The following is a 26,591-nucleotide window of genomic DNA, read 5'->3' on the forward strand; positions in this document are numbered from 1 at the left end:
TGTGCACCTTTGACTTTCTCAACAACACCCTTATTTATTACATTCAAGATTTGGTTCACTAGCGCAATGAAACGATAAACAATGTTCTTTTTCAAGTCTCATTATGCACGTTCAAGTGTCTCCTCCTGCATATTTTGGATATCCTGTATTTACTAGTTTCATATATACCAAACGTTATTAATAGGTGAATCCAGATGATTGAACCGTTAAGATTCTCAGATGGACAATGGAGAGTCTTTAAGATTCTCAGATTTGAGGAAGTTGATGCAGCGAATGTGATTTCAGCTGCTGGCTTCCCCAAAAGCCTGGCCAAATTGAATACATATCCATCATGATTTCAACATATTGAGCTTCAATTTTGAGCATTTAGAGTCGCCTTACTGTCCATGAGAGACCAATATTGATCTCATTGCAAAACCAGCTGTGTTTAGATTTGTATGTATCTTTCATTGATTCTTTAGCGTTGTTTAAACTCCACTTACGAAGCTTAATTCAATTGGAGATTGCTTAATGGAGTTGGTAAACATTTGATCAATCTTTGATTGTCTTTCAATCATTTTCAATAACTTGTCAAGTATATATTATAGATAGTCCACGATTCATGGAGGATATTGAGGGGACTGAAATACCATGAAACAAAACTACGCATGGGGGATGAGTCATCCCGGATGACACATCGACGTATCTTATTAGAACAAAAAGTTCAATACGATTTGACAGTGATTGTAAAAGGAAAGATTAGTTCCGTATAACACAAGAAACTTTAGATAAGTACGAATACAAAGAAAAATCTCAGCACTTATAGACAACAGTTAAGCAAAATCCACCCATCTGGTAAATGATTTAATTGATTACTCACATGTAAAGAATATCCCAAGATTCATGTACCCACCAAAGAACGGTTCTATAGAGAAGATCCTACTTAGAATTTCCAAGATTACATAGTGAAAAATCTTCTGAAGTGTCGACCTTTTTCCATTAGAGCTCTTCTCATCCTCCAAATGCAGTTTAGTATCATCCATATCAAACCCGTGACCATCAGAAGAAAGGTGGTTGAGCCACCATCAACCACAGGACTGGTGAGCGAAGAGAGTATCATTGCTTGTTGTGTACCTTGAAGCCAAAGATCTTAGGGACGTAGTTTTGAATCGGCTTCTGCGGTTTCATGTTCCCATAGGCCATGAGAAACAAATGAGGGAAAGTTGTTCCAAAGTAAGCTCCATCAATGTCTGCAATAAGCATTAAGGAAAAAAACACTAAGACAAGTGGACAACACTCTTTGGCCAAAGAGTTATCCAAGCAGACAGGCTAATCGCAATGTGTAACCAAACAATCGCAGAATGCATCATGTATTGCTATGAGAAGATAATGCTTTTTTGAACAAAGGAAAAAAGGATACTGCCTTGGTATTTAGATCGCGGGTAGTAAATATCCTCGCATTTCGGGCAGTATATCTTCACCGTGCTCGACCTTGGGATGTCAGATTGCCCAACCGGAAGACAAGATTGTCCACAACAGAAAACTCTCGGGCATCTCCCGAAATCATAGTTCTTATACTTCTCCATCTACAAAAGAAATTCATCAAAAGACGTCAATGTCATTTAAAAGATCAATAAGAAGCAAAGATAGAAGAAACTAAAGAAGTCTTCTTTCTTACCATAGCAGCCATTCCTTTAGTAGTGAGTATATAACGAACATGAATAAGACCATATAACATCTCAGCAGCTGACTCCACCATCTCATTCTGCTCTTCAGTAAACATATCACCTAATCCAATAAAAATTCCCCCAAATTATACTAAAAGATGAGACAAAGTAAAGCCAAATATGATCAAAGTACACTTTCACTTACCATTTGATGATTCAACGTCCAAAATGAGATCAAGTGCGTAATCATAGTAAGGAACTTGACCACTCAATCCACAGAGATTAAAGTCATCTTGTATATAATCTTCATCTACTTCACAGAAGAACTCATTCCCTCTCAAATTACAAAACCACGAGATCCACGAGGTATCATCACCTTCTGAACCACTCACATCTGATCCTTCACTATCCGTTTCAGATTCAACTGCAAACAAAAAAACCAAAATTTATTATTACCCAAATCAGAAAATCTCCAGATAGTACTAAAGAGCAGATGAAATAGAGTGGGATTAAAGCAACTAACCATCGGGTGAGCGAGAATTAAGCTGAGATTTAGCAGACGAAGTTGAAGGGAAGGAATCTTTATCCTTAGAAGTGAAAACCCTAGATGTAGACGGTGAAGATTTCTTAAGATGTTTGTCTAAAGCATCATTGATTCGTTTCCGATCAATAGCTCCACCAAGGATCTCCGATCTCGATGATCCACCACCACCCATTATTCCTCCTCCACTCCGATCCTTGAACATAACTCGATTCAATCCCCTCAGTGAAAAATCAAAAAAAATTCAGCTTTAAGATCCTCAAAGTCTTCGTCTTTATTATCATCGGAACAAGGAGAGAGGCGGAGAAATCTAGGGTTCCTTTGTCCGGATATTTTGATCACAGAGTGGAAGAAAGAGAGAAGAGGTAAAGAGTGCTCTGCTTTTTCCTGTGGTTTTTTCTCATTCTCTACTGTTTTGTTTTCTTCTCTTTGATTTTTTTATTATTGTTCAATTTTTTTATTCTACTAAATACAAATGGGCTTTTCTTATTGGGCCTTTCGATACTGACAGTAGTAGTAATACAACGAAGAAGATTCAAACATTCTTTTTGTACTTTTAAGTATGATTCTAAATTATATCTTAGGAAGAAAGGAATCATAAAGTTTAAGCTTTTTTTCTATTTTTGTATCAACACGTTAGTAATAATTGACATGAGCCATTCTTTCTTTCAAATGATGCTCTGTTTGGTGGTCGATCCATTGTCTAAACTAATATATAGATCTAGATATTATGGAAATGTAACTCATAAACACCACATATTATCATTTTGCTGGAAACGTTTGTGAGACTTTTGATTCTTTACACACAAAAAAAAAGTCAAATTGAAGAAATAGTTGCATAATAAAGCAAAGTCTTTTGTATTGGAAAAAACGGGGAAAAAACGAACCCACCGAATTAAAAAATAGACTCTTTTTGTAGGCTTTTGGCTCTCTGACAGCTCAAATTAAAGTTGACTCCTTTTTTTTCCACTCTTTCAAAAATCTTGCAGCTTTAATCGTCTCGTCTCATTCTCCTTCTTCGCTTAAACCAGAAGCACGGAAAGAGACACAAAGGGTAACTTCTCAATCAATGTCAGCTTCAGTGGCTGCTACAGCAACAACATCAACAACAGCTACAACGTTTATAAAGTGCGTCACTGTTGGCGATGGAGCTGTGGGCAAAACTTGTCTTCTTATCTCCTACACCAGCAACACTTTCCCCACTGTATATATCTATATCCATCTCTCTCTCTCTCTTGGATTGCTTTTTCTGTTTTATGGCTTTTGGTGACTATTGATCTCCTTGTTACAGGATTATGTTCCAACAGTGTTCGACAATTTCAGTGCAAATGTTTTAGTCGATGGCAAAACTGTCAATCTTGGTCTCTGGGATACTGCTGGTATATATGTTTTTACTAAATGTCCAACTTTGTTCTTGTCTTTAGATTTATATCCTCAACAATATGTCAAGGTCTTAAAGAGGATTGTTACTTTTGACTTTGTTTCTATCAATTTTGAACTTATCAAGTGGTTGAGAAAAAACTGAATCTTTACGCTGATCTTTAGCCATATGATACAAAAGTGTTTTGGTTATGAGTTAACTTTCAGATTTTGCTCATGCTTTTTTCAAAAATAAAACCATACTAATTATTAGTGTTGTGGTATAACAGGTCAAGAAGATTACAATAGGCTTAGACCATTAAGTTACAGAGGAGCAGATGTTTTCATTCTTGCCTTCTCACTTATTAGCAGGCCTAGCTTTGAGAACATTGCTAAAAAGGTAGAGGCTATGGTTCCTTTTTCCATTAGATTTCACTGCAATCTAACTTTACCACACAAACTCATGGGCTTGTGGACTCGTTTCTTCTTTGCAGTGGGTTCCAGAGCTGAAACACTATGCCCCGACCGTGCCTATAGTTCTCGTTGGAACCAAATTAGGTTTGTAGAAATGAACCAATCTGTGAAATCTGTTATATCTTGAATGTTAGGAATCTCACATCACTAAGTGTAAGAGATGTAATATAGTCTATAAGATCAAATTTCTTGATCTTGCAGATCTAAGAGACGACAAGCAGTTCCCAATGAATTATCCAGGTGCTTGCACAATCTCCACAGAACAAGTACGTATGTTTCTTTAAAGATTCTTCTTCAAGAACCATGTTAAGAATCAAACTCTTTTATAACCTTGAAGATTGTTTCTTTTTAGGGTCAAGAGCTAAGAAGGGAGATAGGAGCATTAGCATATATTGAGTGCAGCTCAAAAACGCAACTGGTAGCTAACTCTGATGCTTGAGTTACATTTTATAATTAGACCAAATATGTTGCAGCTCAATCTGCTAAAGAAAGACTTATGACGATGGTAACTTTGCAGAATGTAAAAGCCGTGTTTGATGCAGCGATCAAAGTAGTTTTACAGCCTCCTTCAAAGGCTAAGAAGCAAAAGAGAAAGATTGGTTTGTGCTATGTTCTCTGACTGGTTTACTCAAATCTCTAGCTGTGGTATCTTTTAAATACTATTTTTAGTGTGTTTCTTCAGTGAACAACTCTTGCAGCTCAAAATCTGCAGATTAGTATGTTTCATTATAGGAGTTTGATCTTGTAGCAGAGAGAGAGTGTTAACAGAGTTTGATCTTTTAAGCTAAGTCTCAACAATGTAAAATAAACAATTTGGTCATCTTTGAGTTTACCGTGTTCTAGACAACATATATTTTAACCGGTTTTAGCCGACTAAAACTGAGCGAGAGAATAAATAAACCGGATTTTGGTTTTGGCTATATAAGCGAAACCAAATTGAATACTCCTTTGAAAGTTCTCTCACTTGTTCTCACTAATCTCCTCCTGATAACTCTCGATGTCAAACTCCGAGGAACGACCGCGAAAAACGAACCGTCCGCCGTGGTCTTCATTGTCTCCGCCGTCATTGTTTTCACTACCACTGGACATCGTTTTAACCGTCTTAGCCCGGGTACCAAAACGGTATTACCCAATCCTCTGTTGCGTCTCCAAGAAGTTGAGGAGTCTTGTTCGCTCGCCTGAGATATTAAAGACTCGATCTTTACTCGGAAGAGATTTTCTTTATATCTGCTTCATCGAAGAACCAAAACGACTCAAGACTTGTCACTGGTTTAGTCTCCGCAGGACTGAGAACAATACGACTAAGAATGTCTTCGTCTCCATCGATTTCCCTTTGCTTCCGGAGCCTTGTCGTTACTCTTCTTCCGTCCTCGCGGTTGGTACAGAGATTTTCTTCATTCCCGGTTCTTGTATTCCCTCATCAAGCTTTTGGATCTGTGACACCCAATCTGGAAATGTTCGTGAAGGACCTCGTATGTTAGTGAAGCGATTGTACAATACCGTCGGACTAGTCGGCAGTAAGATCTATGTGATCGGAGGCTACAGAGGCAAAGAGATTCAAGCGGAAGTATTTGACTTAAAGACGCAAACTTGGAAAGCAGCGTCAACCCCTGAGAAAACAGAGTTTTCAACATGGATCACTCCGGCAAAGGTTTCCCTAGACAGGAAGGTTTGTGCTTTAAGTTCTTATGATGGAGACATGACTTGTTACGATACTAGAGATGGTTCTTGTGAGAGAACTGAGTTGCCTAATGACAAATGGTGGAGGACAGGAAAGTGCGTGATTGATAATGTGCTCTACATTCACTTCTCTAGATTCGGTTTAATGTGGTATGACACTGAACTGATGATCTGGAGAGTAGTTTATGGTTTTGATCTCGACAAAGCTGGATGCGTTGGGATGGCTGAATACTATGGGAAGATGGCGTTTCTATGGGAAAAACCAAGTCTTGTTGATAATGAAAGCAAAGAGATTTGGTGTAAAATGATTGGTTTGCTTAGGAGTGACGTGGGAATTCATGGAACTGCAGAACCCTCTCAACTTCTCAAGATTGTTCCTAGCAGCTTTAGTTCTTACCATTGTCTGTCTCTTGGTTAAACTCGAGATCTATTGTTGACGAAAAGGTAAGTGTTAAAGTATTTTGCACACAAAAAATAAAAGAAAAAGAAGACAAGTGTTTAGTACTTCTTTGGTGTACAATGATCTGGTTTTGGATAGGAGTTGCTGTATTTCTCTTGTCCTTGTCTACTAAACCGATTCAAATGAAAACCGAAACTGTTACATATACTGTATGCTATTTTATTAATAAGTTTGTATTTTTATATATCAAATTAGGTTATAGAAATAAACCAATATGTGAAATCCATTATCCATTACAGCTTGTATGTTATTAATAAGGTAAAGAAAAATATGCAATGTCGTACATATAAGATCAAATATATTGGTCTTGCAAGAGAAGACCAGGTAATCCCATTTTATTCGCCTCAATATAAAAAGGTTAATTATTATAATAATTTTATAAAATATTTTTGGTAGGATTTCTTTTTCACACAATTCCCAACAAAAATAAAATAACAAATCTTGATGAGAAAGTAACAAAAATCTATATATATTACAACAGTTCTCGACGAAACACAAAAAGAAAAAGATAAGAAAACCCTTCTGCCTCCACGCCGAGTCTTCGAGACGCCGTCACTCCGCAAACGTCGACACGGATCTTAGGCCTACGTACACGGGTACGACTTTGTTACTAGAATACTTTTGTATATATATCTCATTGTTGTTAACTAATCACGATTATGTATGAATTAGGGTTTACTAGTTTTTAGATAATTAAGATTTGCTGTTATCACAGCGACTATTTACCTAGGAATTTCTGATATTCTAGTTGCTTCATACTCGCGGACATGCATATTGGCAAAATAAGCATCTTCAAAAAAGTTCATATTATTGTACCATTATAATGATCAAGTTTATATACTTATTTAAAATACATATATAGTGGTTAATGTGAAATCATTGATAAGAATTTCTTGTTTGTTATAAGCTATCATGATTGCTCGGATAAGTGAGCAATGTGCACGGTGGCAGTGCTTCTCACAACCATCGGTATCAGGATCAGACTATTGCCAGCAGAGCTGCGTAATGATGGCTACTGATGCTTCAAAACGAAAACTCCCGATTTTGATGTCAATCCCATTATGTTCAATGTCTGAATATTACATTGCCAAAATTTTGCACTTTTTAAAGGCTAAAAGGGAGAGCGGAGTTCCTCACATGTCTCAAGATTTATTTAAAATCCCCCCCTTGGAAATCAAGTATGTAGTCTAGCTATAATCCCTACTTCCTTATATTAACTTTATGTTCCTTCTTGTATCAGGTTATTATATTATATTAACTTTATGTTCTCATTGCAGAAATGTTCTCCCTTCGGTATCTTGCAATGCCAAACAACTGGTTTTTCATTGGCTCATATGAGATTCCTATGACGATGGATTTCAAGTGGATAGAAGCTGATAGCAAAATGATTGGTCAAGTGTGGGCGGGAGGTCGTGATAGAGAGGCGATTAGTGAAATGAGACATTGCGTTTTCAAGCCGTTTTCTAGGGAAGACAAAAAATGGGAACTCCACCAGTTTTCAAGTCGGGATTTTATGGAAAAAGCTGTCTATGTGATGCTTTGCAACGAGTATACAATACCTGCCAGGAAGAGAAGAACAAGAAAAAAAAGAAAAATTGATGCACCGTTATCATCAGGTCCTAAAACTGATCCTAACACATATCGATCTAAGTGTAATTTCTTTTTCATATGTCATGTTTGTTTTCGTCACTTTTTGACACACCATGTTTGTGATGCATATATTGCAACAAAGAAGTTAGATCAAAGAAGAAGACTAATGAACATACTGTCAGAAAAAGAAAATGTTCTCTAAAAGATAGACTGATTGAAGAACCATTATCAGGTATTTTTGTAGTGTTCATTCATATGTCATGTTTTCTGTCTTTAGTAGTATGATACTAACTCTCAATTTTCGAGTTCTTCGAAACTAAGCAGCAGAGTATGAACAAACTGATTGCTTCATAAGGTTGTACTCGGAAATGGAAAGTTTGGAAAGGTATAAATGACTTCTTGATTTCGTTCATACATGCTTCAGCCTTAAAACCATTGTTATTATCTTAAAGGGACCTAATCTTAATGTCACAGGGTTGTTGCCTTGTTCGCGTCAGCTCATCAAAACGCTGATAAGAAGGATGTTTTTGCATCCGTTTCTAAGGAATTACGAAGGCAGATGGAGAATGTCAAGTCACATATCCTAACCGGGTATAAATGTTTCTTTAATAGATCATAGTTTTTTCTTGAGATCTTTTAACTTATATCAATATGATGTTATTAATTATTGTTGTACAGGGGAAAATTGAATAATCAAGGCAGAGGTACGAGGGAGCATGGTGAAACAAGATTCCGAGGTAAATAAAATATTAAATCAAATCACTTTGATCTGTTCTTTAAATTTATTTACGTTTTAACTTTTGAGTTTTAACAATACTTATTTTAGGGCTGGAGACAAGCCATTCAAAAGTGAAGCTTGAGAGCGAAGGTCTAGTTAGTGCGCACACAAATGTTAATTTTATTGCATCATTGTTATACAATTCTTAGTATTTTTTGTTTTTTTGGTATGTCGTTCTTGAAATTATATAGGTATACATAAACTTGACAGTTTCGCACGGTTGCACTCAGAAACAGGAAGTCTTGAAAGGTATATATGTGTTTTTGAAGTATCACTATCACTTGTATATACATTATAAAACGCTTTTAACCTTTACAAACTTTTTTTTTTTTTCTAAAATGAACTTAATCACTATTTTCAGGGCGGTCGCATTGTTTTCCTTGGCTCGTCAAAACATTGAGAAGAAATTGAAATCTAGAGACGAAGAGAAAAATCCCTCAAAAGTTTTAGCATGTGTATCGAAAGAGGTACATAGACAGATGGAGAATATCAAATCACATATCCTTACAGATGGAAACAATATAACAGTTAAGCTTGAGAGCGATTCTTAAGAGTATGTTATGTTACAGAATACATGTTACGAGGAATCTAATTAGATAAGTTATAAATTTGGCATATGATGTTATATTGATTTATTGGGTCTTGCCTAAATTTTAATATATTTTTATAAAACCGACTTCCATCTGTGCATATAGATCATCCTTGCCTCATTGAAATGTTGGGTTGAAGAAACTTCCCTATCTACTTGAGAAGATATATATAACAACCAAAGTCAAAGATTTTACAAAATTTGCATCAGATCCAAATTGGACCGTCCAATACATTCGTGCGTAAATCTTGACTTAATTAATTATGCTTTGTTTTCCTTTTTAAAAGATCGAGGAAAGCTGTGAATTACTTAACAGAGAACGCTTTATTTCAAGTTCAAGACAAACCGGTTTTAACCTATTAAAATTGAACGGGAGAAGAAATAAACCGGGGTTAGGCTCTTTACCAAATTGAATAAAACCACAATTGTTGTGAAAGAGTAGTCCGCCGCTAGTCTTGTTCAGTCTTCACCTAATAAACTGGTCTCGATGTCAAACCTCGCCGGCGAACCACCGCGGAAAACCAACCAACCGCCGTCGTCTATAATATCTTCACCGCCATCGTTTTCTTCACTGCCATTCGACATCGTTTTGAACGTCATAGCACGCGTCCCAAAAAGGTATTACCCAATCCTCTGTTGCGTATGCAAGAGCCTGAGGAGTCTCGTTCGCTCGCCTGAGATTCAAAAGACTCGATCTTTCCTCGGCAAGGATTCAATTTACCTATGCTTCATGAACAGAACTAAGCACCCCGATACATTTGACTGGTTCACTCTCCGCAGGACTGAGAACAGTACGACTGAGAATGTCTTCGCCTCCATCGATTTCCCCTGTCCTTACTCTGCTTCCACCGTCGCGGTTGGTCCTGAGATTTTCGTCTTTCCCGGATCTGATAGTACCTCACCATATTTCTGGATCTTTGATACCCAATCTGGAAAGGTTCGTCAAGGACCTAGATTAATAGTGAAGCGAAGAACCACTAGCGTAGGACTAGTCGGCGGTAAGATCTATGTGATCGGAGGATGCAGAAGCGACAAGATTCCAGCGGAAGCATTTGACTTAAAGACGCAAACTTGGGAAGCAGCGCCGATTCCTGACGCAATTGGGAGATTTATATGGATCTGTGGGGCAAATGTTTCACTAGACAGGAAGGTTTGTGCTATAAGCGTTCATGGGGGCATGGTCTGTTACGATACTAGAGATGGTTCTTGTGAGAGATCTGAGTTGCCTAATGACACATGGTGGAAGTCGGGAGTGTGTGTTATAGACAATGTGCTCTACGTTTACTTCTCTAGATTCGGGTTAATGTGGTATGACACTGAGCTGCTGCTATGGAGAGTGGTTTATGGTTTGGATCTTGGTAAAACTCAATACGTTGGAATGGCTCAATACTATGGAATGTTGGCGTTTATATGGGAAAAGCCAAGGCTTGATTGTCGTAAAGACAAAGAGATTTGGTGTAGAATGATTGTTTTGGATCGGATAATTGAAACAGGAATTCATGGGACTGCAGAACCGTCTCAACTTCTCGGGATTTTTCCTCGCCGCTGTACCATGTTTCGTCTTCTGTCTATTTCCTGATAAACATGATGTTTAGTACTTTCTTTAGTAAATGATGATGTTTAGTACTTTCTTTTACAAGTCTTGTCAGTGGTGAAAGCAAAGAGATTTGGTTTAGAATGATTGGTTTGCTTAGGAGTGACGTGGGAATTCATGAAAGTGCAGAACCCTCTCAACTTCTCGGGATTCTTTATCAGCTTTTGTTTTTACCATTGTCTATCTCTTGGTTAAACTCGAGATCTATTGTTGACGATAAGTGTTTAGTACTTCTTTGGTGTACAATGATCAGGTTTTTGATAGGAGTGAAGTAAGGTATCAGATGACTGTAGCACCGTCTCAACTTCTCGGGGTTGTTCCTTGTGGCTATAGATTGCAGCATTGTCTTTCTCTTTCGGGTCAAAACACTAGAGATATGTTGATACTTGATTGTAAATGATGATGTTTTCGTTAGTCATATTAAAAATGTCAATGAAGTTTACAGAATTATGAATGTCCAGCTGCACTAAGTTTGTGTGATTGTATTTCAGCATTGTGTGTTTACTTTCTTTGATTATGAGTGTGCTACTGTGTTTACGTCTTTCTTCATTAATATTGCAGTTTCGCCTAATCAATTTTACACTATTCGCTTAACAAGTTTGTGTGATCGCAAATTCACAGAGTTTTGTTTGCTTCTTGTGTTTCTCTTTCCCCTCTGTACTAAACCGATTCAAATGATCTCCTAAACCGGATAATACAAAATTACAAACACACTTGAGAAATTCAGTCAAGCTATGTTCAGTACGAGTAAAAAAGGCCCATTAAGGCGTGGGATGATATATTTGGGCCTAAAGCCAATATTTCTTACCGTTTTTAGTTTACAACACCGAAATAAAAGCTTGATCGCCACGTCTTTATTTTCTTTATAGAATAATATATAGTTTTATTTTATTTTTATCCCAACAAGCTCAGGCTATCATCTCTCCGTTAATTAGGGTTTTCTTCTCTATCTCGATTTCAATACCATTGTTGATCCGCTGAGCTAGGGTTGTTCGATTCCGACAATTGTGTGGCTTAGTTCTGTTATTTTCTCTTTGAATTGGGTTCATCTGTTCTGTTTCTAAAGAGAACATTGGGAAGCGATGCCACCGAAGGTTGTAAAGAGGGGAGGCGCCGCGAGAAGGGGCGGGAGGCTTACGAGATCGGCGATCAAGGCTCAGAATATGCCGATGGAGTCTGCCCAGGAAGAGTCTGTTAATATCGGTGAGCTATCTGGCTCTGATGCTGTGGAAGCTAAGGCTGTGACGCCGGAGGCAGATAAAACTGTGGAGGAAGAGAATCCATTAGATGGGCCGAAGCCATCGGATATGATTGATGATTCTGTAGCTGCAGCGAATTCGAATGATGTTGTTCCGTCGAAAAGTAAGTTTCTTCTTAGCCTGGTTTTAAAATTTGTTTCGTTTTTTCTGCTATCTAGTTAACTATCACATCGTTTCATTGTTTTTGATGGATCTAAGTTTCGCTTTGACGAAAGTTTGTGACTTAGACTTCCAACATATCTGACCATAGAGATTAACAAAGTAAGAATAAATATATCTGACTATAGAATGTTTGGATTTAATTTGGATGATGAATTTAGGGATAATTGTTCTAAATTTTGTGGAAGATAGACGTATCTTCCGGGTTTGTTATCTCTGAACAAACTTTAGGCAACCTCGAATAGTATAGATGTTTTACTCGCTTTTGCTCGCAGAGGAGACTGAGGTAAAGGATTCTGTGGATGAGTACGGAAAAGATGAAAGATTGGATTTAGATGACAATGAACCAGAGTATGAGGCTGAAGAATATGGTGGGGAGGAGTTTGAAGAGAGAGAATCGGGACAGGAGGATCATGAGTTGGTAAATGAGGAGGAAGAAGAACTGCACGAGGAGATTGAGGTCGACGACGATGCTGGTGAGTTTGCAGACGAGATTGGAGATGGTCAGGAGGAGCTTGAGAGTGAGGATGATGATGAGCATGCTAATGAAGAAGTCAAACATGGAGACACCGTTGACTTGGATGAAGAAGAGCATCATGATCTTCTGCATGAGAGACGTAAGCGTAAGGAGTTTGAAATATTTGTTGGAAATCTGGACAAAGGTGCTACCGAGGACGACTTAAAGAAAGTGTTTGGTCACGTGGGAGAGGTGACTGAAATTAGGATTTTGAAGAATCCTCAGACAAAGAAGAGCAAGGGTTCTGCTTTCTTGCGTTTTGCAACTGTAGAACAGGCAAAACGAGCTGTTAAAGAGCTTAAAAGCCCAATGGTAATCGTCTACACTTAAGTATTTGATGGAGAGTTTGTGTAGCTTTACATTGTATATCATGCTCTTGGTCATTGGGACTGCAGATCAATGGTAAAAAGTGTGGTGTAACTGCAAGCCAAGATAATGATACCCTCTTCATAGGTAACATATGCAAGACATGGACCCCAGAAGTTGTAAGTATTTGGGTGTCCGTAGATTTGCCAATTAAACCCAACTTCACAGTACGTGGAAATCCTGACCATCAGGTATTTGTTGTTGTTCCAGTTGAGGGAGAAGCTGAAATACTATGGAGTTGAGAATGAGGATGATATAACGTTGGTAGAGGACAGCAAAAATGTCAACATGAATCGAGGGTATGCCTTTTTGGAATTCTCATCTCGCTCTGATGCCATGGATGCTCACAAACGTCTCCTCAAGAAAGATGTGATGTTTGGAGTTGACAAGCCTGCAAAGGTCTCTTTTGCTGATTCTTTCTTAGACCCGGAAGATGAGATAATGGCGCAGGTACTCACTTTGCAGGATCATTTATTTCTTTCAACTTTCATCCTACAATGTCTTCTTAAGAGCGATGGAGGAGTTTATAAGGGGAGGTGTGGGTGCCACCTTTTCACTTAATAGGATTTTTTACCGTTTCTGGGTGGTGACTTGGAATAATTTCTAAACCAGTAATGAAAACAGACTCAGAATACATTTTCCTTCTGGCCCTCTAATGACATGCTAGATACTGAATTATTGATTGTTGATGAATCTATTATATCTCTCTGCTCATAGTGCTTAATTTGGTATAATTTCTGGTGTTACAGGTTAAGACTATCTTCATTGATGGTCTGTCACCTTCATGGAATGAAGAACGTGTCAGAGACCTTCTGAAAAGATATGGTAAACTTGAAAAAATTGAGCTTGCTCGTAATATGCCATCAGCAAGGAGGAAAGATTTTGGCTTTGTTACTTTTGATACTCATGAAGCTGCTGTGAGCTGTGCCAAATTCATCAACAACTCAGACCTAGGCGAAGGGGAGGACAAGGTAAGCATATTTTATTTCCTCATCCAGTCATCCTTAATTCATTTTCCACACAAATATTACTGTGCTTTCTAATTCTCTTTTATATTTCCAGGCAAAAGTGAGGGCACGCTTATCTAGACCACTTCAGAAAGCAGGTAAAGGCAGACAGTCCAGTCGTTCAGACCAGCGGTCTAGGCATGGGAGTGGACGGTCTGGAAGGAGTTCATTTGCTCGTCTTCCACCCCGAAGCCTTGCTTCCTCCCGGAGTGCTAGAGGCGTTGGATCTCGGGCCCCATCTTCTAGTGCAAAGAGAGCTGCTGGATCAAGGGGAAGACGTCCACGCCCACCTCTACCTCCGCCTGCAAGGGCCAGACCCTTGCCACCACCTGCTAGGTCATATGATAGAAGACCTGCAGGTACTACTGGACTTGTTGTTTTTCCATGTTTAGTTAACTTCTTTACTTGAACATCTTTTCTGTTCATTTATCTGATCATATTCTTCCATATTGTGTTTTTTAGTTCCTCTGTATCCAAAGGCTAGCTTAAAGAGGGACTATGGTCGGCGTGATGATCTTCCTCCTCCAAGAAGCAGACCAGCTGTGAGCTATAGTTCGAGGCTTTCTCCTGAGAGGCATCTGTCTTACAGAGATGATTATGCACCTCGTGGCTCTGGTTATTCAGATCTTCCCAGAAGTTCTTCTCGCTCTGAAATGAGGAGGCCATACGTGGATGACCCTTACAGTTCAAGATATGAAAGACCTCCAAGTTACAGTGAAGGAAGACCTCCAAGTTACAGTGAAGGAAGACCCCGTGCTTATGAACCTCTTCCTGGATCAAAGCGTCCATATGCTGCATTGGTATAATTTCTTGCTCTCTCTGGCCATTTTTTTTTTTTTAATCTTTTCATCTTTCGACTACATGATTGGTAATTTTAACGAGTTTCATTATTCAGGATGACATTCCTCCTCGTTATGCTGACGTCGATGTTCGCCATTCAAGAGCCCGTCTGGACTATGATGTTGGCCCATCTCAGTATGGGGAATCTTATGGTGACAGGTGTATTCTCTTTTTATGGATATCTTCAGTTATCTAGGTTTCATTTTTCTTTGTGCCAAGTGTATTATTTCCTTACTTCCATGTTTGGTGTAGGATTCCTAGATCTAGTCTAGGATATGGAAGCAGCCGAAATTCTCTGTCAAGTCATGAGTCGCGTGGCCCATACAGCAGTCGTCACGGAATGGATTATGGAGGAGGTTTGATTCAGAACTTGCTGTTGTGACTAACATATAACAATACTTACATCGAAATGCAAACACTGACATGGCTATAATTCCATTATGTTACTTTTCTTCAGGCTCTTATAGTGGCAGCGATGTAGGAGGGATGTACTCCAGTAGCTATGGTGGTGACCTACCCAGAAGAGATGTAAGTGGCTTCACAATGTTCCTTTCTCTTTCTTTTTTTTTGAAAAGTTAAATTTGTAACATGTTATTGGATTTGCAGGGAGGAGGTAGCACGTATTCTTCAATTTACTCAAGCCGTGGCTTGAGTGGTAGTAGTTACTCTGGTGGTGGTCCAGGATCATACTACTGAATGTGAGTGAGTGATAATTTTTGTCCCTTCCATATTTTTTAGTTGTGTCTTAGTGCAGTGGTGTGGTTTTCTTTGTGGGAGATATGGTTGGATTGAAGGAACTATAGATGAAATGTGTGATAAAGTTTGTAAATGAAAAACAGATTTCTGATGAACGCGGCTGCTGCTAAAAAAAAGGAGGTTTGTCCATGCGAAGTTGTGCAGAAAGAAGCTACCGGCTGCGGAAGGAAGATTAAACCCAGCTTCGGTGAGATTGTTGGAATATTAATGTGCTTGCATCTTCAACTGCACTTGCATCTTTTTTTTTCCGGATGGGATGATAAAGGTCGGAGTTTTATAGAGATGGTTCATAGTTGCTGGACTCGTGATGTATCTATCTCTTAGTTTTCATTCCGCTCTCTTTCTCTCTCGAATAATGGACGGATTTGTTGGAAGACAGAGATTAGCTATGTTTGTATTATTATTGATCCATCAGTTTATAAACCTGTCTTAATTATGTTCTCAGCGAAGTCTTAAGGTCTTCTCAGCTCAACAGATTTGCATTACTTTTGTTTAGATTTTAATGCTGGCTCTGTTCTGTCCTCTGTTAAAGAGCTTGCTCTGTTTTGCTCTCTTTTGACACTCAGAGGTTATTACTCCATTAACGTGACTTTTGAAGTTTTAATGTTAAAAGTCGGAAACGAACTATTCGGGAACTCCCAATTTTACACTTTTTTTTATAACATATATAAGCAGGATACATAACTGGTGTTAGATGCACTGAGCTCATAAAAGCTCTTTCGATTTCTACAAATCTAGAACTGAAAATTCACACATAATTTATGGCGCCTTTTAATCAATTAAGAGTCGGCAGCAGCTAACGAAGACGACGACATTCTTCTTGCTTTCTTCTTCTTCTCCTCTGTATTCTCTGCAATGGTTTTAGCAAACGCTTCCACAAGTCGTTGTTGCGATTCCAATATCATCTTCGTCCTCTTCATCTCTGTCTCCCTCCTCATCGCTTCAATCTCTTTGGTCATCTCCATTCTCGTCTGCTCTGTTCTCAACAACGTGTCTCCCAGCAGTTTAATCGCACTCGCTATCTCCACCATCGGATCATTGTCATTATCATTTTCATCATCCTCCTCCGTCTTCATCATCATATCTCTCCCTCGTTTCCCTCCTCCTCCTTCAGGAAGTCTCGCAACCCTAGCACTGTAATTAGATCCTCCTGCTCCTAAACCACGACCAAGTCTCGGATTTGAACTCATACCGGAACCCGGACTCGCCGTGTATTTTTGATCAATCTTACCGGGAAATCTAGGACCTGCCTGTGCTATACTCACTCCAGTCGGTATCCTAATTCGAATTCCGCCGCTACTGCCGCTCCCTCCACCACCAGATCCAGCCGTACCATTCCTATTAAAGAACCTCGGCGTCGTCCTTGCCACTGAGCCTCCTCCTCCGCCGTTTTTAAACTGATAGCGAGCTGTGTAATTGCCATCGTCGTGATCCTCTTCTCCACTTTCGTTACCTTGTTTGATCTCTGGTCTATTCTCCATAGCTTCCATTCGCTTAAAATGAACCCAAGAAGATATAAACCTCGCCACCGGCACAGATCTAGCTCTCTGGATCTCAGTACGATACCTTTTCCGAAGCTTCTCCATCTTGTGACGGCACTGAACCGCAGTTTTCTTCGGCGTCACGTCGGGGCAACTAGCACCAACCGCTTCTGCGACTTCTTCCCAGTGATTCGCCTTGAGGTTTCCACGGTTGAGATCGTACCATTTGTCTCTGTACCCGTCAATAAGAGCGATCGTCTCTTCAAGAGACCAGCACGGCGGAGGTAACCGCCTAGAGTTTTTGGCCGCGGCGACGGGGACGGAAGCGCTCTTCAGATCTGCGACGGAAGCCGGCTCCGCTGAGTCATCGTCTTGAGCGGCAGAAGATAATGGTGGCGGGACGAGAGCTCGTGGGGAAGACTCGATCCGAACCGGTGATGGATCCGCAATTGGATCTTGGTTCATCGGAGAATCCGGATCGGACATGGGACGGGATAGATACAAATTCAAAATCCGAGAAATGAAGAAGGAAAATTGAGATCTCGTGAAGAAAGAGAAATGGCTGAGATGCGGATGACTTTTCGCGGCGGCGATTTCACGTAATATCGAGAAGATAAGGGAGGAGAGAGAGAGAGTGGAGGAGAGGCGTATGATAAAAGTTGGTGGCGGAGGATAAGGTTAGATAGAAGCGTAGATTAGCAGAGTTGGTAATAAAGGAAGGTAGCCATAAGCGGTGGTGACGGAGGGTGGTGGGGGGCACACCGTCGTGGACGACACGTGGAATAATAATGATATTTGGATCTGTGGAAAATAAAAAGAGAAAAAGCGGCTGATTTCGGGGATGAAGCCACCGTGGTCATCATGGTTGGAGGAGGCTAACGTGAGCCGTGAAACACGGAGCCGGTAGGTGGCGTAGGGTAGACTTGCGAGCCGCTCTTGCCGTTTATGTAACTGCTTAATTATGTTTTTGGCGTCTTCCTCTGCTTAATTGTTTTCTTCTTTTTCAGAGTTAGTCATTTACTATAAATCTCATTTATGGCCCTCTCATTAAACCCCATTTATTAAATTGGGCTTAAAATTAAATGGGCTAATATTTGTGAGCCAGGCCCATTAATTGTCATATACGATATAGTTATTTTAATTTTGGTATAAACCTCGTGTTAATTAAGCATAAGAAGTAAGGAATCTCCCGACAAACATGTGATGTGAGGACTTATTATCGAATCTCGATAGTGAAAGTGTGTTATTACACTAGCTTTTTCCTATTTTATTTGTACTAGCTTTTTCGTTTAGTGAGAAACAGCCAATTATTAAGCTTATTATTCGGTGATATTACATCTTTTTTGTTTTTTAACATCGAGTTGATATCAAGCTTTCATTGTTTAAATGGATTAAAAAAAAAAAAAAAAACTTTCATTGAGGTTCTTAATCTTATCTTCTGAGTAAAAGAGAATTATGCTCGAATAACATAGTTTAAAATTCAATAATTATTAAAAACACGGAAGGTATTTTCATGAGGCAGCAAACTTCAACATCACACATGCTCTGCTTACTATTATATATACAGGTGTCTGTACTTGTCTGAATGTAGGATAACCTAAATTAATAGATTTTGGATATTCCTTGGGACTCAAGAAAGGTGGAAAACAATGGACCACAGATTGTTTGATGCAGCTCGTACGGGAGACATAACAACACTCAAGTTGCTCCTTCAAGAAGATCCTCTGCTTCTCGAGCGTCTCTCTCTTTCATCTCCAGAGAATCCTCTCCATGTCTCTGCCTTCGCCGGCCAAGCCACGTTCACGGCGGAAATCTTGCGTCACAACCAAGGTTTAGCTCTGGAGCCGAACCTACAAGGGTTTAGCCCTCTTCACATTGCTTCAGCCTCAGGGAACATAGATGTTGTGAGAGTGCTCCTAAGTGTTGACTGGAAACGTGATGTCTGCTTCTTGAAGGACAAGGACGGTTTGATTCCTCTTCACTCCGCAGCGCAGAGAGGAAGAATCGAGGTCATACAAGAGTTGGTTTCGTCTTTCCCTGAATCCCTCAAGGAAGTAACCGCTTTTCATGAGACCCCTCTTCATGTCGCTGTTAAGAACAATCAAGTGGAAGCTACAAAGTTGTTGCTGGAAGAGATCAAGAATAGTAACATATCTTTGGGGATCGTTAACCAGGAAAATCGAGAAGGCAATACAGTCTTGCATCTTGCAACACTTGGGAAACAGCTTCAGGTAAGTAGTTTCTTCTTCTTAATTTACTCATCATTTACAAACCTCATCACATGAATCTTACACTTTTACAGGTTGTAAGAATTTTAACCTTTTTCTAAACTAAATTTTTCTCAATCAAGCTTTGATGTTTTTAACTATAGCCATACAATCTTTCTTAAAGAAACTGTACGTCACAGCTCAATCTCTTTTTTGTTCTTGCTAAAATATTTGAATAATGATGTTGTCTACAGATTGTAGAGATGTTGATAGGTGAGGAAGCAATAATCCGCGGATCGGTAGATGTAAATAAACAAAACAGAAGCTGGTTAACACCAAAGGATATTCTCGACGTGGTTATTGAGACCGAAGGAGGAAGTGTTTCTGAAATGTACAGAATTGTTCAAATCTTTCAGACAGCTGAAGCAAGGAACGCAAAGGAGAAACGTAAAGACCTTAAACCAATTGAACGTAGTAGAAATCCTTTTCGTATGATAAAGAAGTATCTGGACTACGAGATTAATAACTCGACACTTGAAAAGCGAGAAACTCTATTGGTTGTTGCAACACTCATAGCAACACTTACATTCACTGGAGTCCTTCAGCCTCCAGGAGCTTTCAGAGGTGAAGACTCTACTGGTGGTTCTGGCTCACAGAACAACACCACCAACAGCAACACGACCCCAAGCATAAACAACATTTTCGGTTCCAGGAACAGCACTGAAGGACAAGCAATCATGGCAGCCAGTACTGTTGACTTCACTCTCTACGCTGCCTTTAACGCGGTTGGCTTCTTCACTTCGGTTACAATGATCTCGCTGCTCACTAAAGGGTTCCCTCTGAGAAATTGGATAAGGCTTTGCATTATCTCAATTGTGGCTATTTATCTGCTTGCTATCGTCTATATAGCACCAAATGAGAAGATTTTTTGGCTGGTGGTTCTAGGTGTGTCGTCCATCTTGGTTCTTCGTGAGATTTTTCTCTTCGTCAAATCATTGCTTAATGCTTTTGGGACTGCAAGGCGTCTCTAACTTTCTTCTCAATTTAATTCAATATCTTTGTTGTTGTTTCTTTATTATATTTGCTTATGTATGATTGTGTGTGTGTTTTTTTTTTTTTTCATTTTGGTTATATTTTTATCAATGGTAAAATGTAATCTTTAAATGGTTTTTCTCTTATCTTTTTTCGTGCTAATTTGACTTTTTGAGATTTATAAATTAAAGAATTACGAAGACGTGTGTAGTTTTGAAAATGTTCTGTTTCTTTAGACTATAATGCTCTGACTTGAAAAAGTGAAGTTTTAAGCTCTTCAATGTTGAATTCTTGCAAGAAGGGTTTTTGACCTAGCCGAAAAGAATAGAGACATGGAGAAGAAGAATCCGTTAATGGAGGCTGCTCGAAATGGAGATCAATGGAATCCGATCCGACACTTCTCGAGGTTATTGTCATCAACGGCGAAGAAACGCCGTTACACGTTGCCTCCATGTACGGACACTTGAGTTTCGTCAGAGAAATCCTCAATATAAGAGAGAGTCTCGGGACAGAACTTAACAAAGACGGATTCACACCTCTGCATATAGCAGCATCCATGGGACACGTTGGAGTCGTGAGAGAGCTTTTGGAGAAGCTAAGTGGTGAGATCTGTATGATCAAAGGTAAAGAGAGGGGAATACCTCTTCATTACGCTGCTATGAGGGGAAGGGTTTGTGTTCTTGATGAGTTAGTGTCTGCAAATCCGGAGTCCCGTGAAGCAATCACCGCTCGTGGAGAGACAGTGGTTCATCTTGCGGTTAGGTTCTGCCAGTTCGATGGACTCGTTGTTTTGTTGGAACGTCTTAAGGAATTTGATAAGCTTTGTGTGTTGAATAAGCAAGACAATGGAGGGAACACGGTTTTGCACTTAGCTGTTCAAAAACGACTGTACGAGGTACCGATCAATCCCTTTGACTTATTTCTGTAAAGGAATTTGATTTTCAAGATTGTGCTATTTGGTTCTGTTCAGTTTAGTTTATACGGATTGTACACTGATATGAAACTGCAGGTGATTGACTTGTTGCTTGGCTCTAGAGGATCTAATTACACAATCCCCCGAGATTTCATTGAAGTGAACCCTTTAAACTCCAATGGCTTGACACCTCTTGATATGTTACTTCACTTTGGAGGTGAACCAGAAGATGCAGAGATTTATCAGATCCTCCATGAAGCAGGAGCTGTAAGATCAAGAGATATTGACACAAGAAAAGAAACAACAACAACAGAGAATAATGAAACAACACAGTCAGAAGAATCTCTGATGACGCACAAGCAATGGCTAGATTACTTCAAGTACAAGAAAAATAAAGTCTCGGCTAACGAAGTTCGCAATGTGTTACTGGTTATCGCGATTCTGATAGCCACAACGACTTATCAAGCCGTGCTAAGTCCACCTGGAGGTGTCTGGCAAGAAGATTACTGCATCAATGGATACTGTCAAGTAACTGATCTAAAAGGAAACAACTATAATGGGATCAAAGAGCTGGATCTCTTACGGCATTTTCATCTTCTTAAACTCGATAGGGTTTTTCACTTCGATGGAGCTAATCTCTTTACTCACAAAAGGTCTCCCTTTCTACCTTGAGCTGCAAGTTTCATTGACTGCTGTTGCCTTGGCCTATGGATTCGCAATGGCTGCACTTTCTCCCAACTTTGGATTAGGCTTGTTCTTCATGGTGCTTTCTGTAGTACTACCTATCGCAGTAGCGAAAATCCCGAGTCTGATCCGGAAACATGCCAAGAAAATCAGAATCTATCCTCTAAGAAGTACTACTACTACCACAACAACCTCATAAAATCCCAAGTTACAGTCTCAAATTCCAATTCCCATTTTTCTTTTTCTATATACTTAACTATCTTGATTCGTTTGTGTGATCTTGACTAGTACATTTGAAGAAACCTGAGTCAAGAAGTAAGTTTTTTTTTGTTTTGTTCTGTCAGTAACCATTGTTTGTAGAAGTTCTCTCACAAGTCACAGTCTCTTTAGCCTCTTTCAGATCAGCTATTTGAATGTAATTTCTTAATCGTTACACTCTGTCTCTGCTCTGCACATGTTCTTTTGTTCCCTTTATAGAACCAGAAACAACAAATCTTATTCACCAATCCCAATTATTGTACCTTCTATACTTATTATTACCCATATTTCTGATCTGACATGGGTAAAAATTTGAATACTAGACAAAACAAAACATAAACAATCATAACACACACACATATATATATAATATCTCCAGTTATATAAGTTTAGAGGGGTCACTACTAGTGACATTTAAATTCTTTAGCCAGCCAGTCTGTAAAGATGTATTATCCCATCTGTCCACATCTATATTACTAATTATATTACAGAGATATATATAGAGAGAGAGATTGAAGGTAGAGAGATAGACAAGAACTCACTGGTTTGATTTTTGGATTTCTTATTTATGATCTTAATCGGAGATTGATTAAGACAAGATAAGAGGCCCTGCCGACTAATCTCTACATCATCTACAACTACACAATTCATAATAATATATAAAAAAAAGGCGAAAATGTTTTGGAAAAGAGACAAAACAAAAAGAAGAAAGATTGGAAGATTTGTTTTTTGGAAGTTTGTAGTGAAACTCAAACAGCGAGTTGCTGTTTCTGATGAGAAGCTTCATCGTCGTTGAAGGTAATGACAGATCTTGATGATGGGACAACAACGAGAGAGAGAGGTTGAAGAAGAGTCATTTCCTTCTGAAGATAAGAGAAGTAAGCGTGGAATGTGTTTGGCGTCACGTTTAATTCAAACCCTAACCCGAATAAGAAGTCCAGCTCCAGAAAGTTCATCTCTTTCGTGCTTATTCCTCCCACTTTCGCGTAATACGCATTGTTGTAGTACCTGTTTCAAAATTCATCAAAATTCATATTCAGGGTTTAGTGACTCAGTGTCATGTCAGAAACTTTATAAAAAGTTGTATCTTTAATTTGCATAATCTAAGGCCTAGATTTTTTTCACAGGACGAAACAGAGAAGCCATAAAACAGGGGAATTGATTGATTGATTGATTGATTCATCATTATAATGTCTAAACCAAACAAAAATTCAATTTTCACTGTTAGTATTCAATCTGTTGTCTAGAAAAAGCAGACTTGTATCAAAAATTTGAAACTTTTGAGATTTAGACAAAAAAATCAAGAAACAGAGCATTCATGAAACAGGGGATTGAATGATGATGTGACAGATTTTTTAACTGTGGTAGTGAATTGTGATGTTCAAACCTTGGTTAAGAAGCTCAAAATGTCAATGCTGAAAAGAAAAGAACAAATGAGAAAACTTACAGATCATCGAGGAACTTAGCAGCGACCATGACACTGGTGATGAGGAGACGATGAACGTTAAAGGAATTGATGGGGAGTGAAGGTTGTCTGTGAGTGAAACGGTCGAGATAAACGTAAGCCACGACGAAGCAAGAAGGACTACAATTAGCGTATTTGAAGATCCTCTCGAGATAGCTCTGAATCGTTATGGTTGGTCTACTCAGTCCATGGAACACCGATACCCTTTGTGACTGAGTCGTCACTCGCCTGGTCTGATCGTTTGACTCAGCAACTCGCTCTAGCAATGAGGATAAGAATGCTATTAGCTTCGACATTACACTTGGATTCTCAAGTTCCGCCATTTTTTTTTTTTGTGTGTACGAAAGAGAAAGAGAGAGAGATATGAAGAAGAGAAGAAGGGTCTTCTCGTTGCTTTTGCTCTGTTGTTAATGGCGTGTGTTTAAGTTGGTCGTTATATTGGGTAGTTATTATGTAATTTTTTCATTTTTATTTCAGGAAATAAGTGTAAGTTCTTTTTTCTTGCTGGTTTTATAAAATCGGTAGGTGTTTTATTTTTTATCCAATTTAAATTTTAGGAATGTGTCCCTTTTGAATTTTTCAATTACTCAATTGTTGTTCTATCACCGTCGGCGGTGGAACCAAAAATAAATAAATAAATAACTCATTAGTATATGGAACAAATAAGGAAAAGTGGGGTTTTTATTACATAATTTGGGTTAATGATTATTGAATTTGAAAACTTAAGTTCTAACAAGAGGGAAACCTACACATTTAATGCAATAATTAAACAAGACACATATCAAATTGAAGGAGATAAACATACGTATCCTAATTAATATTTATGAAACTATATATGTAATGTGATTAATTTGGTATAATTCATTCATACGTAAGAAAATAGATTATTATGTGTGTCTTAATAGTTTGGTTTGTAATATTGTGTGGGAGATGGGATCCCATACTCATCATGTTACATGACATGTGAGGGAAATTTATTTAAATTAGAAAGTCACGATATATAGTAGTGATCTAACGAAATGCATGTGTTTCTAATAATGTGTGAATCAATTCCCATCTGGTAACATCAAGTTTAATTCTTTTCTTTATAATAATTAATCCTCCCTAAAAAAAAATATTGATCATTGTTAGCAAAATATATGAATATATAAAGACATGAATACATAATGTAGATCGATCTAAATCTAAGATGCAAAGAGGGACAGCTAACTTGGACGCATTTAGACAAAGCTCTAATTAAGAAGAGCAAACCCCAAAAGTTAAAAAGAGAGAAAATAAAAAGATTTCACGTTACGATCTTGTTTTTGCTTTACAGGAGGATATGTCAACTTGTGTGATCAATTTTGATCTTCCCTTTGGAACGTTTCAAATTCAATCTTGTTTTGCTTCCGTTTAATGATAAAAACAGTAAAAGATTTATGATACTGTATAAAACATAACTATATGATAATTACTAGATTATCACATTTCCAAATACTGAATCTCTCTACCTTCTTCTTTTTTTGGGTACAGATATACAGTTTTCATGTTATTATAACTTCACGATACATGCATTGCTATATGTACAATTTCGTAATCCAATGAACAACCGATGCATTTATATCGTTAGTTACTCCAATCATGAACTGCAAACTGATGAAGTGGACATAATTTTTACTACTACCACAAGTCTACAAAGGTTCTTGTATAATTTCTTGTACCATCATTTAATTTATATTGGGTCTTTGTATGATGCGAGCTAGTAGTACTGATCGTATACATTTGATTAGTACCTGAACTTACAATAAATAAATAAATAAAACTAGAATTAATTAAACATGACAGCCAGGTTAGATGATAACAGTGATTGGGATTGGAGTGATGAAAAAGTAAAGCATGTCTCGTGAGAGAACCAAGAATAAAAATAGTCTTTAATTTATATTTATTTTTAATCGTAGTACGTACGTAGTAATACAATTTTTGGGGATCATCAATAACTGCGTAACGTGTCTCTCGCTTCTCGTATCTTTTTCATACCCAAATTTCCATGTGCTACTCCATGTGACCCTCTCCCCCCATCTTTCATATATACTCTCACTTCTTCCAATTATTTTCAATAGTATAATTTAAGCTTAATCAAAAGATTAGTTATATAAAAAAAAAACAACTAAAAACGATTATATAATTTGCAATATTTACGTTTTAAAATAGATTTAATATTTGATATATAGTCTATGCCTAGTCTAGTCGATGAATAAGTTGTCTTTGAATCATAGAAAGGATGGACCACATTTCTTGGTTGCATTGCATGTACAGTTTTTTAGAATTCTGAACTCGTTTGTGAATTTTAAGTTTATTTTATTCGAAAGACGCATTTATTTTTTTCTATATAAGCCAATTCTTTTTTTCAGAATATTATATTTAAATCATACCAAACCATATTATTTTGTTGTTGAATATTTTATGAAGATTTTTATCAGACCAATCCATTCTTATTTTGGTGGGTCTAACTATTATCCATTGCATCTTAAATTGCATACGACATTTTTGTTACAAGTATCTCTTCTAAAAAATAATAAACCACTTCGTGGAAAAATCATAAAACCAATCGTTGTGGTTTAGAAATTAGAATGAGAAAAAAACATAGTCGTTGTTGTTGCCTTACACAAAAGGGCCCAAGAAGCAATTATTTTCACGTCATGATCAAAGAGGGACAAAGTTACAAATTGTTTTTTCCTTTTACCGTTTCAAGATTATCTTTTGAGCTAATTATGGGCCTAACTCGGGCCGTTTATTGAGTATGTTTCTACTTTCCTAAACCCAAATGGTAAAAAGAGAAAGTATTTGTAATGGTTGATCCAAGAAGGAAAAAGTAACAAATCTTTTACTATTTTTTTGAAGAAATATCTCTTTTACTTCCCCCAATAACAAAATATAAGAGAAACTACTGTAATGTT

The 26,591-nt window shown here is 38.1% G+C and overlaps 9 protein-coding genes across 12 annotated transcripts; 6 read left to right on the forward strand and 3 right to left on the reverse strand.

Moving 5' to 3' along the window:
- Positions 1 to 723: 723 nt before the first annotated feature.
- Positions 724 to 2,582, reverse strand: LOC17888553 (putative casein kinase II subunit beta-4). Of its 2 annotated transcripts, none has more exons than XM_006294689.2 (5): positions 2,170 to 2,582; positions 1,852 to 2,070; positions 1,658 to 1,767; positions 1,403 to 1,565; positions 724 to 1,229 (listed from the first exon to the last, which is right to left on the reverse strand). In XM_006294689.2, exons 1-5 carry the CDS (start codon positions 2,390 to 2,392, stop codon positions 1,096 to 1,098), a joined length of 849 nt encoding a protein of 282 aa, XP_006294751.1. In that variant the 5' UTR covers positions 2,393 to 2,582; the 3' UTR covers positions 724 to 1,095. The 2 variants fall into 2 exon arrangements, with proteins under 2 accessions (XP_006294751.1, XP_006294752.1); XM_006294690.2 differs by having other exon boundaries at positions 1,400 to 1,565; positions 2,170 to 2,580.
- A 567-nt stretch (positions 2,583 to 3,149) lies between these two features.
- LOC17888088 (rac-like GTP-binding protein ARAC9) lies at positions 3,150 to 4,873 on the forward strand. The gene is made up of 7 exons (XM_006294899.2): positions 3,150 to 3,391; positions 3,479 to 3,566; positions 3,837 to 3,946; positions 4,041 to 4,104; positions 4,222 to 4,286; positions 4,373 to 4,438; positions 4,538 to 4,873. The coding sequence occupies exons 1-7, from the start codon at positions 3,257 to 3,259 to the stop codon at positions 4,637 to 4,639; spliced, it is 630 nt and encodes a 209-aa protein (XP_006294961.2). The 5' UTR covers positions 3,150 to 3,256; the 3' UTR covers positions 4,640 to 4,873.
- A 79-nt stretch (positions 4,874 to 4,952) lies between these two features.
- On the forward strand, positions 4,953 to 6,223 carry LOC17889880 (F-box/kelch-repeat protein At2g44630). The gene has a single exon (XM_006296387.2). It carries the CDS (start codon positions 5,018 to 5,020, stop codon positions 6,116 to 6,118), a length of 1,101 nt encoding a protein of 366 aa, XP_006296449.1. The 5' UTR covers positions 4,953 to 5,017; the 3' UTR covers positions 6,119 to 6,223.
- A 3,253-nt stretch (positions 6,224 to 9,476) lies between these two features.
- On the forward strand, positions 9,477 to 11,220 carry LOC17888801 (F-box/kelch-repeat protein At2g44700). 2 transcript variants are annotated; one of them, XM_023784234.1, is made up of 3 exons: positions 9,477 to 10,542; positions 10,758 to 10,834; positions 11,005 to 11,220. In XM_023784234.1, exons 1-3 carry the CDS (start codon positions 9,605 to 9,607, stop codon positions 11,109 to 11,111), a joined length of 1,122 nt encoding a protein of 373 aa, XP_023640002.1. In that variant the 5' UTR covers positions 9,477 to 9,604; the 3' UTR covers positions 11,112 to 11,220. The 2 variants fall into 2 exon arrangements, with proteins under 2 accessions (XP_023640002.1, XP_023640001.1); XM_023784233.1 differs by lacking the exons at positions 10,758 to 10,834; positions 11,005 to 11,220 and having other exon boundaries at positions 9,484 to 9,735; positions 9,898 to 10,753.
- A 391-nt stretch (positions 11,221 to 11,611) lies between these two features.
- On the forward strand, positions 11,612 to 16,067 carry LOC17888868 (polyadenylate-binding protein 3). 2 transcript variants are annotated; one of them, XM_023785234.1, is made up of 12 exons: positions 11,612 to 12,073; positions 12,405 to 12,958; positions 13,042 to 13,131; positions 13,223 to 13,462; positions 13,762 to 13,983; positions 14,075 to 14,378; positions 14,482 to 14,819; positions 14,915 to 15,018; positions 15,112 to 15,215; positions 15,317 to 15,387; positions 15,466 to 15,561; positions 15,699 to 16,067. In XM_023785234.1, the coding sequence occupies exons 1-11, from the start codon at positions 11,794 to 11,796 to the stop codon at positions 15,553 to 15,555; spliced, it is 2,397 nt and encodes a 798-aa protein (XP_023641002.1). In that variant the 5' UTR covers positions 11,612 to 11,793; the 3' UTR covers positions 15,556 to 15,561; positions 15,699 to 16,067. The 2 variants fall into 2 exon arrangements, with proteins under 2 accessions (XP_023641002.1, XP_006293703.1); XM_006293641.2 differs by having other exon boundaries at positions 11,613 to 12,073; positions 15,466 to 15,557; positions 15,699 to 16,065.
- Positions 16,068 to 16,240: 173 nt separating this feature from the next.
- LOC17888991 (trihelix transcription factor ASIL2) lies at positions 16,241 to 18,177 on the reverse strand. The gene has a single exon (XM_006293471.2). The coding sequence runs from the start codon at positions 17,580 to 17,582 to the stop codon at positions 16,395 to 16,397; it is 1,188 nt and encodes a 395-aa protein (XP_006293533.1). The 5' UTR covers positions 17,583 to 18,177; the 3' UTR covers positions 16,241 to 16,394.
- Positions 18,178 to 18,721: 544 nt separating this feature from the next.
- Positions 18,722 to 20,378, forward strand: LOC17888663 (ankyrin repeat-containing protein BDA1). Its single transcript, XM_006296433.2, has 2 exons — positions 18,722 to 19,327; positions 19,558 to 20,378. Exons 1-2 carry the CDS (start codon positions 18,746 to 18,748, stop codon positions 20,332 to 20,334), a joined length of 1,359 nt encoding a protein of 452 aa, XP_006296495.2. The 5' UTR covers positions 18,722 to 18,745; the 3' UTR covers positions 20,335 to 20,378.
- A 336-nt stretch (positions 20,379 to 20,714) lies between these two features.
- Positions 20,715 to 21,920, forward strand: LOC17887882 (ankyrin repeat-containing protein BDA1). The gene is made up of 2 exons (XM_023784661.1): positions 20,715 to 21,230; positions 21,306 to 21,920. The coding sequence occupies exons 1-2, from the start codon at positions 20,715 to 20,717 to the stop codon at positions 21,918 to 21,920; spliced, it is 1,131 nt and encodes a 376-aa protein (XP_023640429.1).
- A 797-nt stretch (positions 21,921 to 22,717) lies between these two features.
- Positions 22,718 to 24,076, reverse strand: LOC17888176 (cyclin-U4-1). The gene is made up of 2 exons (XM_023784428.1): positions 23,638 to 24,076; positions 22,718 to 23,198 (listed from the first exon to the last, which is right to left on the reverse strand). Exons 1-2 carry the CDS (start codon positions 23,976 to 23,978, stop codon positions 22,940 to 22,942), a joined length of 600 nt encoding a protein of 199 aa, XP_023640196.1. The 5' UTR covers positions 23,979 to 24,076; the 3' UTR covers positions 22,718 to 22,939.
- Between the last annotated feature and the right edge of the window lie 2,515 nt (positions 24,077 to 26,591).

This window comes from Capsella rubella, unplaced genomic scaffold (assembly GCF_000375325.1).
Source record: "Capsella rubella cultivar Monte Gargano unplaced genomic scaffold, Caprub1_0 scaffold_4, whole genome shotgun sequence".
Classification (NCBI taxonomy): Eukaryota; Viridiplantae; Streptophyta; class Magnoliopsida; order Brassicales; family Brassicaceae; genus Capsella; species Capsella rubella.